Source organism: Corvus kubaryi, unplaced genomic scaffold, assembly GCF_017639235.1.
Source record: "Corvus kubaryi isolate FWS band 111438036 unplaced genomic scaffold, C.kubaryi_AGA036_p1.0 37322, whole genome shotgun sequence".
Taxonomy (NCBI): domain Eukaryota; kingdom Metazoa; phylum Chordata; class Aves; order Passeriformes; family Corvidae; genus Corvus; species Corvus kubaryi.
In genome coordinates, this window is record NW_024581101.1 from 2,430,741 (window position 1) to 2,443,372 (window position 12,632).

General features: G+C 46.1%; 1 protein-coding gene and 1 long non-coding RNA gene across 2 annotated transcripts; both read right to left on the reverse strand.

Moving 5' to 3' along the window:
* Positions 1-232: 232 nt before the first annotated feature.
* On the reverse strand, positions 233-10,006 carry ITM2A (integral membrane protein 2A). The gene is made up of 6 exons (XM_042029235.1): positions 9,833-10,006; positions 6,161-6,292; positions 5,755-5,943; positions 4,585-4,695; positions 3,345-3,495; positions 233-1,309 (listed from the first exon to the last, which is right to left on the reverse strand). The coding sequence occupies exons 1-6, from the start codon at positions 9,914-9,916 to the stop codon at positions 1,221-1,223; spliced, it is 756 nt and encodes a 251-aa protein (XP_041885169.1). The 5' UTR covers positions 9,917-10,006; the 3' UTR covers positions 233-1,220.
* Positions 6,964-9,824, reverse strand: LOC121665244. The gene is made up of 2 exons (XR_006016294.1): positions 9,069-9,824; positions 6,964-7,540 (listed from the first exon to the last, which is right to left on the reverse strand). It is a non-coding gene; the product is annotated as an uncharacterized LOC121665244 (long non-coding RNA).
* Positions 10,007-12,632: the final 2,626 nt, after the last annotated feature.

Here is a 12,632-nt window from a genome sequence, read left to right on the forward strand (position 1 = left end):
CCCCGAGCTGCCCCTGGGGGATGCTGTTTGGAGAGAGCTGTCTGTTCTACCCTCTGTTCCTCGAGCTTGTCTGGCATCACAAAGCATTTCCACAGCACCAGAAGAGGAAGTTCAGCTTCACAAGCTCAAAAACAAGTTAAGAGGGGTAAGAGAAGAGCACTGCACGACGCCTCAGGCCCACAGCATCACCCCCCTCACCTCTGAGCACCAGGAAATCACACAAACACCGAAGTTTTAGAGAAACATTTATTATAGGGTTGCAGAATTTATGCCAATATAAAGTCCCTTAATAAAACTCTCAGGTTTATCAACTGCAGGACACTAACTCTTCATTCTCTTTAGACTGCAGCTTTCCAAAAAAAGGGAACAATGCTCTGACTGCAGCAGTAATGCTACTTGCTCATAAAAAGTTGATCTAAAAAGTTTATATAAGCCCAAGTAGTTTAAGTTTACAACTACAGTCACGTTCACAAGTGAGCTATACCAGAACAGACCCTGGAAATAGGAAGTTACAGGATAAATCAAGTCATAACCAAAAATACTGACAAGCTTTAAGAGCAACTCTATCTGAATCTAACAACTAAATGCCACAAAACCAAACTAAGGGAGAAGAACTCAATGTAAGCTCAGGGAAGGTTCCAAATATACATACGATTCAATACAGTAATTGCACAAAAAGAAATAGGGTAGTGTTAAAGGTTTCTGATCACTGAGCTTGGATTTTACATGCTGCACACATGGTCGTTAAAATAAACCTTTAATGAGCCAGATCAGGAAGGTTTCTGAGCCAGGATGCGGAGTGCAGAGCTATTCTACAGAACTACACAAGATGTGCAAACCACAGATTATTAATATTAATCATTCTGTGAAAGTTAAGGTGAACATAACTGGTTCCAGCCAAGGAACTGGTTAACATTTTTATATATATATATTTTTCTGCCATTCCCAGATTACACTAAATCAAACACATTCAACAGATAAACTGATATTAGCTTTCTAAAAAAACCTTACTCAAATTTAAGTTTTACATGAGACAACTAAAAAGTTATACCAAGGATCAACGAAAGCTGAAATGGTGACTTTGTCTTCTGAAATACAAGCAATACACAGAAAATGCATAAGGCTTTTGATTATCACTGCACGGTTTAATTGCAGAAGTCGATGTCTAACGCTGACTTCTCCAACAAGGTGTGACCTGGTCACCTCCCATCCGTCACCTTTCACTGCTGACAAATCTTTGTCTCAACCACGAAAGAGTTTTCAAAGTGTCTGATTGAGTGACAGTTCTCCGCTGCCCGTTTCTGCACACCTGGGGACGAGAGACAAGAGGCTGAGTGAAGAGTAAGCATTGCCAGCTTCCATCGTTACAAGACACAATCATTCCGTGCATTGTGTTTCTCCAGCCAGGAACTGCCACCAGAGCCTGCTATGGGCTTGTTTTCCATCCCAAATCCCTAGCCCAATGTGCATTTGCACAGGGTGTGCTTTGCAGAGCACTTCACCTTGGGAGGATTTACCTCACTCTAGTTCTTCCTAACACTATTGGAGTGATTTTTCTCTATTTCAGGACATGCCAGCACTGCGTCTGACCCAGGCAGTTTACTTGTATCAGTTGTGGCTCAGTAAGAGACAAGAACACAGCAGTCCTACCATCAAAGAGCTGCTCTCCTCAATCATTTCCATTTGCAGTAATTCAGAGAAGATTTAGTTTGTTTAATTAGAAGAGAATTGTTCAGAGTAAGCAAGAGAAGCACCACCTCTTTACCTAACCCCAGCAGGACACTGCTTTGGTTTATTAACACCTAAAATCCCGGCTGTCCTTCAATTCAAAGGCATCAGGATGGAGGTGAAGTTTCCAATGCTCACCCAACAGGATAACCTGGGTTCCTCCTACGCCTCCAAGTTACAAGTCCAGGGAATTGCCACAGCACCTGAGGTCAGTTTAACAGATGAACACACAAACTCCACAGAAGCTGAGAGCCAAGGCAGCACCAGCAAAATGAGAAGAAATGAGAAGACTTTCCCAGAGAAGTTCCAGGAGTTTATCCATTGCAGTCTCATTTCTGTGACATGGCTCATACACTGTGTGCTAGAAATGAGGTGGGGAAGGCAAGGCAAGACTGGCCCCTGAACAATTTTCTCCTCACTTTGATTGGATTTCCCACCCTCTCCCCTCCACAGGCAAAGAGGGAGAGTTACAGCACAGCAGCTGTACCAGGAAGCATTTTCCATTTACCAGAATCCTTTTGTGCAAGTGCTCTGCAGGAATCTTTTGCTCTGCGGCAAAGATGTCAACAACGCGTTAGAGCAGGATGATTTCAGGGAACATCATAAACACTCTTCACAGGGCTGTCTACAGACACAGCAGCTGTCAATTTAGCCTTGTTCCCAAAATCATCCTCACAACAGCTCAGTCACACGCCTCTGCCTCCCATGAGGACAGCATTTAGCGTTCCTTCATGTGCCCTACACAGAACCCCTTTGCTGCTCCCACAGAGGGAGCCTTCCTTCCATCCACAACAGGATGTTGTGTGCAGCAAGCAGCAGATGTGGCTCCTGATGCTGCAACTGGGCTGAGGAAACTCTTGCCTAAGAGCTTGGCAGCCAAACCAGAGCACAGAGTCCTGACAAACCAAACATTTGCATTCTGAAAGGCTCTAACTGACTAAGGGTTAGCTCGCTGTGTTTGGTGGGAGCAGCAAATATGAAATGCTTTGAGCTACACTGAAGCAAAACTCACAGCACCAGATTTCTGTCCCCCAGGCCTCGTCCCAGTAGGTCGGAGCACAGACACCTCAGCTCAGTCCCTGTCACAGAGTGGCAGGAGCACACAGGCAATAAAGAACCAGAGCTCAGCAGTTCCTCTGGAGTGTTCTTCCTCTTTCAGAGAGGAAGTCTGGGATGTCTGGAGCTCACTGTTCAATTACTTTTTTTTTCAGAGCAAGTAAAGCAGAAAAAAATGTTTTTATTTGGTGCTCCTGTAACCCAGTTTTAGATAGGACAGGGACAGAATGAGCTGTGCCTACAGAGACTCACATTTTCTGATGGATTATATGGATTTTGGGGTCAAACTAACCTTTAAGTTCAACCAAAAGATAGAACAGAAACAGACTTAAATTTGGTTTGGGCATGTAGCCTGTAATTGTGTAACTGAAACTTTTTCAGCATGTTCAAATGACACTTCACATTCAGACATGAAGGGAGGGGAAATACCCAGCAGGATCAGGAGTAGCCTCAGCTTCTGCTGAGCACTCAGATTCCCAAGACTAAAAACTCCCCAGGTTTAAGTATTTACCCCTTCCCTAGTTAAACAATACCTTTGCTTTTTCCTGAGGGGAACTTACCCATGATTTGGTCTCTGCGCTGAAGCCTGAAGGTCTCTTTTCCCACACAGAGCTGGTAGATGAAGATGCCCAGATCAGACACGTTATCAATCTCCTCTGTAACCACCATCTCCTCACGCACCAGGTACGTCTGGGGCAGGTAAGAGCCAGTCTGGAAGAGACAAAACCTGCAGGTACAGACTGCTGCTTACCACTACATTTTACTCTTTGCTTTGGAAGGGATTCAAGCAGGAGAGTTCAGCCTTCCTGATTTTTAATACCAAGATATGCTGAGCTCAACCAGTTGCATACCAGGGAAGTTAAAAACTGACAGAGGCCATTTCAAACAGCTGCAGTTACATCCAAACAAAGCACAATTAACCTCAACTCTGCAAGCCTCACGTGAAGCAAATGTAAATAGAACCTGGTCAGGTTTATCTGTACACAAAATTTGCAGCTAAAAGAGAAACGAAGTATTGTGAAAGACTCCAGGTTTGAGGCAATGTATTTCTAATATAAAAAAGGCAGGCCAACCTACAAAAGGCTTCACCAGATGCTCCCAGCACTACTGAGACAGCTTCCTACCCCTCAACTCCTAAAACAGGGGCAGGGACATACACTTACAGCTTATCTTCATGGAGCTAAAAAAAATACTGCAACAAGCTAAACTAGACCAGTGGCCTCTAGAACCAGATGTAAGAGAGTCAATGATTTTTTTAAAAAGTCCATTTGACACATGACAGCCAAGTATTGCATTTAAGTGGGAAGCAGCAACAAGTTCTGTTAACTTGACCCACAAATCATCTTGGAAAAACACCAGTTTTAGTCACTGAAGAGTCAAATGCTTGTGGTGATCTCATAACTGCAGCGCCAATAACTGGGGAACAAGTTCACATTGTTCTTTTCAGCAAAACCCTCACGGGGCAACCAAGCTTGCTGGGAGTAACTCTCAGGTTTAGGCTTTCAATGATATTTGGAGCTTTATCAAATTCCTTTCTAACAGCTAAATTTAGCCTTATCTGCTGGTTGCTTTCAGCTCTCATAAAGCCAGGTATTAATAAGAGCATTAGGCATGAATCTACTCAACATAATATACACTGACAGCTGGCCTTAACTTCAGTGCAGTGACTGAGCTGGGGGATTATGGACTCTGATGGAGGGAGGACTGTTCTAGCAAGGGCCTGAAGTTCAGGAGCAGCACCCAGCACTCTTAGCAAAAGGCAGCCTGTCAGCAGAACCCAGCAGCAAAGCTCCCACGTACCGCCAGCTTGGCGAAGAGATCCATCAGATTCCTTGGAGGCATGACTATGGAAGTGTTCAGCGGGATCACGTAGCAGTTCCCCAGCTGCAGGTCGAGATACGCTGTCAAAAGCTGTTTTAAAAAAAGTTTTCAGTTAGTCAGGGAGCCTTCAATTAGCAGAACACAATTCTACCAGGAGCAAGGCAAGCTAAAATAGCTGGATATCACTCACAGCTACTACAGAAGTGATGCATTCAGGAACTGCTCCGTGTAAGAACTGAACTGTTACCACTTTGGTAAACCAAGCGGTTACAGCAATAGTTTAAAAAACTTTCGCAGATAAGAGAAAGCTGAATGGAAAAGCAGCTTCTGCCATAATTGTAAAGGAGTACAGTTTGTACTAACACAGAGGAAGTATTTGGGAGTATGATCTCATAACTGAAAAGGTCTAATTAAGCACAGTACAAACAAAAGGTATCCAGCTGCCAATAACAATCGTTCCCTTTAAATAGTTCTTCAGGAAAAGTATTAGTCCCTACAATAATCTCATCAGCATTGCCACTGAGCACAAGAACTGCAGCAACTAGAATTATCTGTTTATTCTATCTGCATTGCCAAGGCTGGATTTACAACCAACCTCTGAGAGCTTTTACAGCTGACTGAGGATAAATGTTAACACTATCAACACAACTTTTTTATTAAAGTCAAATGAAAGCCATCCTCTCCTCTTCGCCTTACACAAACTCCATGCAACTACACAGCATTGTCAGGTTCCAAGTTTCAGCTGCTTGAAGTGATTTTTCAATGCCCTTCTCCAAGGCCCACACCTGTTTGCAATCCTACAATTTGCTGTGACATTGTGCTGCATCCTTAGCCCCTTAACACACATTTATGATGTTCTCCATTTACATGGGATTCTTGACCAAACAGCAAGAGGCACTTCCAGATATCCCACAGGTACCAGTAGAGTTGCACAGCACTGAGATGCATTTTTCTGGGAAACAACTCAGAGTTCCTACCCACAGTGACTGTACCACCACTGCAGTTAATCCCACTGTTACAGAGTTCACAGGGTCAGCTGTGTCACACTAAAACCCAAGCAGCACTCGCGCTGACAGCGAGCTTTAAAGCCCCGAGCGCAATCCCCCGAGCGGTGCGCGCCTGTCCCCGGCCGTGCCCCCGGACACTGACCCTGTCGAAGTCGTGCACGATGGCGGCGGGGTCGCTGTCGGAGAACTTGGGGACGGGCACATCGATGATGGCGATGTTGTCGTCCTCGCGGATGTCGGCCTCCTCGGCAATGGGCAGGAAGTACGGCTCCACCACGCGCTCCCGGCCCTCGTTCTCAAAGTAGCACATCTCCCCACGGTACACCTTGTGCTGGGACATGAGCAAGGGCAGTTACCTCACAGCAAACCAGCTCTTAACACTGCATTTCTGTCTGCCGAGACTGAGCACAGCTCCATCACACCCAAAAGACACACAATCTTCATGGCCCCGTGATCCTTCTTTCTCCTTCATCTTTCCAGTCTAGTGATAACCCATTTACACCTTTTTTAATCAATGCTGTTTAAATAAAAAAGAACTCTCACATTACCTTTGGCATGAAGTACTTGTAGATGCAGGCTCCACCCACAACAACCCCTGCCAAAATGAACGCCAGGCCCAGCAGAGTCAAGAGACATCTTCCAGATGAGTTTTCAGCCCTGTGTGTGGCAACTTCTGGGTCCTTTAAATAAAGAAAGGTGAGAACTTAGAAAGGGCAGCTGCTCTGAATTTAAAGTGCATTGTTATCAACTGCTTCACTTTGACCCACCATCTTCTACTTCTTCTAGGTGCAGGAATTACAAGTCAGCATCATAAAATAAGAAAACACTCACATGAAATGTTACTGCATCAGATTAAGATCAGTTTTCAAACAGCACCAAGAGTATTTTCTGAGTTAGAGGATGTTTTTCTAGACAAACCTTTGTCCAGGAACTATTTGAATTGTAAGAAAGTTAAATAACTGTAACAAAAGATACTGTGCTGCAGCCACGGTCTAGTACAAGAAAGCAGGATTTGTAGATCAAGGTCATTAAAGGTACACAGTGTCTTCAGGCCTTTTGGTAAAGCCTCTTTCCCCTCCTCCTCTTGCTATCACTTGCATTAACATTACTTTTCCTCCCAAAGCTGGATTAACAGAAGAAGCCAAGATGCAACTTTGTCTCTTGGCTGGGGAACAGACAACTGACACGAGTCACCAGGTTTTGGAACTTTTAATATGCACAAGCAAAGTTCATTATGAAAGAAAACCACTCGTCAGCTTAAACACAGCTTCCAATTATGCCAAATGAAAACAAGTCCCTGTGGCACATCCTACCCTGCAGCCTCAAAATAACCTCTCTCCTACCCAAATCCCAGGAAGTTTTGTTTCCAACAGCCTGAAACTTCCCTCTTTAGCTCAGCAGCTTGTTTTCCCCCACCCAGTGTTCTCTCAAACAAGGATGACTGCACCCAAAGGAAACTACTCTCAGGTAGGTGGCGAGTTGTGCAATCCTCACTGCAAAGGCAGAGGTGGTGTCTGAAAGGAAAGTTTAACCCTCCAGAGCTCCCACAGCATCTTCCCAGACTTCCAGCTGCAAGGCTCAGGCAAGCCAAGTGAAGAGAACAGCAAAAGTACTGTCAAATACTAAACAATCAGAAGAGACATTCCCTCCTGGAATCACACACTGGGCTTGAGTCTTTAAAAGGAAAAAACAAAACACAAAAACAACCACCAAACCCAAAATGTTTAGATAATCTCTATATTTGGTCAAGAAGGTCCCTTTAATGATTCCTGACTCCAGGATTTAATAGCTTGCTTTCAAGATCTGCTCTTTGTCCTGGTCAGGAAGGAAGAAAATTGGATTTCGCAGTAAAAGAGCTTTTCCTTTGAGGTGTTCCCAGAATCAGTGGCTGGGCACAACAGCTTCCATGGCCTTTCTTTATTTGGGTCCTGCAGAACACAACACATTTAATGACCTGTGCTCCCAACAAGCGCCAGCATTATCACCGAGGTTGCAATATTTCCATGCTCAGCAAGATGCAGCAGCATAAAAGTCAAAGCCATCAGTTATGCAAGCAGTGAAACAAACCCCAAGCTGTTTTGTGAAAGTCAATACTCCCACATTCCACTCGTGCATCCTCCAAACACAAAAATGTTGGTTCAGCAGGACACGAGCTGCTACAATTGGCATGTGAAGCATTTGTTAAAAAAGAAACAAACTACAAAAACAAAGCCAAACCCTGGTTTCAAGTCAGAATGATGCCACATTTCTATGGCACTGTGTGAAAATCATCTTTCAGGGTTAAGCAGCTGTAAGATGGAGATTAATTCTGCTCTCTCCATGTTCACCTCCACCTTGGAGGTCCTTACTCATCCAGCCTGTCCCTACTTGAACACACCAGTCTGCACCAGTTTTGGCACTCCAGCCATCCCAGTGCAGGGATGATGTCGACATCTAATTAGCTACACTTGCACTACACCTATTTCAAACAAAGCAAAGGTGGTTCAGCATATTAAGCAGCAATGTGGGCAGCTGAACCTGAGAGGGAAGAGTTGACAGAGCTGCTAAGAGAACACAATAGGAAGATTTTGCTCCAGCAGGTTACAAAACCTCTGCACAAAAGTAACAGATAAAAGTCATCAAAAACCTACAAAGAAATTGCAGTTCTAAGCCATAACAAGCAAAGAAAACGAGGGATAAGAGACAAGAAGAAAAGTCACTTGTTTTAACACTGCTGACAGCCCCAAAGAACCTGCAGGGAGAATATTCTGCAAGCTCAAGGGTTTTGTGCAGATACTCCAGGGGACTTTTATTGTGCTGTTTCAGCCAACACTAGCCTTTAAGCTTGTTTGCTCTGCACAAATATTCCAGCAAAAGAAGACATTAACAACCACTCCAACAAGTCTGTCTTGGAATAAAATTATGAACTTGATGTTTACACGCAATTCCAAGCCCTGAAGCCAGAGTGAAGAGTTGTTAAAAACCCAAGTACGTGTGTGCAAACACACAGGATATTCCAAATTGAGAGGAGCAGCTCTCATGAGAACACAAAAAGGGGTGTGTTTATTAGAACTATTCCAGTCAAAGCCTTCACAGTACAGGGCTAGTAAATGTATGTACAACCAGTTGCCTCAGGAGTAGCTGAGGAGTTTGTCCCACAAGAAATTGGCCAGGCTAATGACATCTTCAAATTTTAAATCCTTTATCTACCCCGTTTTCCTACTTTCTCTCTTTTTGATCCTGTAATTCAGTGCTACTATATTAAATGTGCACACATCAAGCTCTGACAGCTCAGAAGAGTGCACTGAGCAGGAAAATCACTCTGCATCCCTTCTCCTGCCAAAGGGAGGCTATTTCAGGTGAGGCTGTGTAGGCTGGAAGGGAAGCTGCTTTCCTGATTACAGCTTAGAAGGCAAAAAAAAAAAAAGAAAGAACTAGAGCCCAACTCCACAAGTTTTGTTTTAAAAATTTTCTTACCTTCCAATTTCAAATAAACTCAGCCCGTGCCATCTTCCCCGTCTAGAACCACTGATGTATTTACCTACAGGCTGAGCTTCTCCACCTGCCTAAAACGCAAGACACCTTCAAAACAAATTTCCCACAAATTGGGAAAGTTCCACTCAAGCCAGCGACGCGCAGCTCGCTGGGAAGGAAAAGCCAACCACAGGGTGCTAGCCTGGGTTTCTATTTAAAACCCTTTATGGCAGGTTTCTTAATTTAAGCGCGACACCGACGCCTCACCGCAGCTGCCGGGAGGCTCCGAGCGCCGCCGGGAGCGGAGGACGAGCCTCAGCCCGCTTTGTTTGCCTGCAAGGCGCCGGCCGAGCGCTGCCCACGCCGGGAGGAGCTCTCCCTGCGCTTCCCCGGCCGGCCCAGGGCCGAGCTGGGAGCTTTAAAGCGCCGTCAGGAAACGCGGCGCTGGCACGGGCCCAACTCGAGATAAACACCCGGTGCCGGCGCTGGCCCAGGGGTGTCACGGGACATCGCACCGCGACGGGGCTGCGGAGAGGGACAACACCGCGGCACCGGGGCCCCGCAGCCTCTGGCGGCTGAGGGGAGACGCTCCCGCAGCCGCGGGCAGGGCGCGCCGGGGCAGCCGCCACAGGAGCGCGAGCCCCGCGGCCGCCGCCGCCTCCCCCGGCCGCGAGAAAATGGCGGCGGCTTCGTCTGCTCGCGCCCCCCCTCACACCGCCCCGCTCCTCCCCCCGCCGCCGCTGGCCAGGACACCCTTGTGCCCGCACCTTGTCGGCCACCAGCGCCTCGGCCGCCTCCTTTTTGGGCTCATCCTTGAGGGCGAAGGGCGAGTTGAAGGCGATCTTCACCATGGCGCCGGCGCTGCTGCCGCGTCCCGGAGCGGCAGCGGGGACAGCGCGGAAGGCGGGGCGGGGTCTGCGATGGCCACGCCCCCTCCAGCCCCGCCCACGGGCCCGCGGGAGCGCCCCCTGCCGGCCGCGCCGTCACACGGCTCCGTTTCCCCGCCGCACCTCGCCTCAGGCGCCGGGAGCTGCTCCCGACGTGGCGTGACGGGATCAGAGAGGCTGGAAAAGGCCTCCGAGACCACCGAGTCCAACCTGTGACCGATCCCCACCTTGTCACCAGCCCAGAGCACCGAGTGCCACGTCCAGACCTTCCTTGGACACCTCCAGGGATAGGGACTCCACCACCTCGCTGGGCAGCCCCTGCCAAGGCCTGACCGCCCTTTCCATGAAGAAATTCCTGCTGCTGTCCAACCTGACCCTCCCGTGGTGCAGCCTGAGGCCGTTCCCTCTCCCCCTGTCCCTGTTTCCTGGGAGCAGAGCCCGATCCCCCCGGCTGCCCCCTCCTGTCAGGGAGTTGTGCAGAGCCACAAGGTCCCCCCTGAGCCTCCTTTGCTCCAGGCTGAGCCCCTTTCCCAGCTCCCTCAGCCTCTCCTGGGGCTCTCTGGGCACCTGTCCCAGTGCTCTGCCCCCTCCGTGGAAAGAAATTCTTCCTCATGTCGACGTGGAACTTCTTATGGTTTGGTTTATGGCCATTGCTCCTTGTCCTGTCACTGGCACCACTGAACAGAGCCTGGCACCATCCTCTGGCACCCCTTGGAGATACTGGTATGGATGGATGAGATCCTCTCCCAGTCTTCCCTTCTCCAGACTAATCAAGCCCAGCTCCCACAGCTTCTCCTCACCAGGGAGATGCTCCAGACTCCTCATCACCTTTGTGGCCTCCACTGGGCCATTTCCAGCAGTTCCTTGTCTTTCTTGTCCTCAAGGAGCCCAGACCTGGGCACAGCCCTCCAGATGTGCCTCAGAAGGGAGAATGAAACACTTAATGAATTAGACTGTGTGAAACAATCTGCTCCTTCATATGGATGGAAATCTGTGTCCGTCTCGCTAGAATTTGACTTTACAGCTCTACAAAGAAATCTGGTTTGAATCTGGTGCCCACACCATGGAACCCTCCCTTGCAGACAGCCATAATTAAACAGAGCTGAACACTTATGCAAATATTGCAATAAGTAATTCTTCTAAGTGTAAACAACATGCAGTGTGTATTCCAGCATTCAAAGCATGTTCCTGTTATTCCACAGATGGAATACACTGTGTTTCCTTTCAAGATCATAGGTTTGATATTGCTGCCTTTCATGTTCGTAAGAATTTTGACTTTGACTTCAGTCAGAGAAGAACAAAGTGTTTTATGTCTATTTAGCCTGACTTGGTCTAGTAACAGAAAACACTCTAACTTCATTTTACCAAGAAACCAGTGAAAAATCAATTTTCATACTTCCTAGATTTAGCATGTTGGGAATAAGTCAAGCTCTACTCTCAAAGTCCCTGGAACACAGATTTAGGACAAATTAAGAAGTTTCCTGTATGGCCAATGCAATATTTGTATTCTCCAAACTGGCAGCTGATAAATGCTATGAATAATTTTTGGTATCTTAATCTAATGTAATTACTTCATGCTTAAACAAATTGACTTTATCTTCCAATTACCCTCTATTTGAAAAATAAGACAGAAATAAAACTAGAATAAAACACAAATAGACCCTTGCTTTTTATCAAGACCAGTGGCTGTACATCCCAGCTGCCTCCCTGTCCATGTTCTGTTGCAAGGGGTGGACACACCTGGAAATATTGTGCTCAGAAAATAAAAAAGTTAAAGAATAGAAGAGTTTTTTTATATTTGTCTGCACTCAAATTCACAAAACTGGAACTTTCAAAAGAGTTGTTACAGATTTCTTTTTAATGTGCATTTCTGTAGTGTTTGTGACAATAATCTGTCTTACCATGTTCAAAACTTATTTAAAATCTGCAGTGTCTGGGGGAAAGTAATTCCAATATCACCAAACAATTTTACACAGCTGATGCTGGCAGTTCAGCCAGTACTAACTCCTTCCAAACACATCTCCTCCTGCACAATCAGAGTGTGTTTTGTAGAATACCAAGTTGGGAAGACATAAGAAAACTCAGGGTTTTTTTCCATCGAGAAATCATCAGGCTGTTTGACTGAATAAATATCAGAATACTCCATGGGTGACTTCCCCACTTCACCCCTAAAATGCTTTTTCACCTTAGTCCTGGCCCAGTTTTCTGTCAGGCTTTTGCCATGTACTGATTGCAGTTAGGCCTGGAAATCTCAAGCCATCTAAAGTAGTCATATCACTTCTTCTTTTGAATTCTGCAATATTTCTGCTTTTCTTTACTATTAAAATACTCTGGGGTTAATTTACTGGTATTTATTCTGACGTCATCTTTATCACCTTGGCAGGCAAGAGATTATCCCCTGATGCTTAATTATCTTTTCAATCCTTCTGGTGTCTGTAAAGTTAAAGCAACACTGCTTTAAAAAAAAATGACAAATACATGGAGCAAGTAGTCTTAGAGATGGGAGAAATTTGGCCAAAAAAAAAAAAAAACTGGAATGCGGTGGTGGCTGTGATTCTGTTACCTTTACCCACAGAGAACAGAACTGTTTTTCTTAGAAGTGCCACTAAACCCCAACGCCTCCCTTTTAGCAGTAGTGATGACATAAGGAGCCCAGACAGTCTAAGAATATTAAAGACCA

What these genes read in the sequence shown, in the direction of transcription:
- ITM2A (XM_042029235.1), bottom strand. Translation starts at nt 9,916, where the DNA reads ATGGTGAAGATCGCCTTCAACTCGCCCTTCGCCCTCAAGGATGAGCCC. An exon ending in TCGTGCACGACTTCGACAGG is followed by an intron (nt 4,696 to 5,754) that starts GTCAGTGTCCGG and finishes TTTTTAAAACAG; the next exon opens with CTTTTGACAGCGTATCTCGA. An exon ending in ATCTCTTCGCCAAGCTGGCG is followed by an intron (nt 3,496 to 4,584) that starts GTACGTGGGAGC and finishes TGTCTCTTCCAG; the next exon opens with ACTGGCTCTTACCTGCCCCA.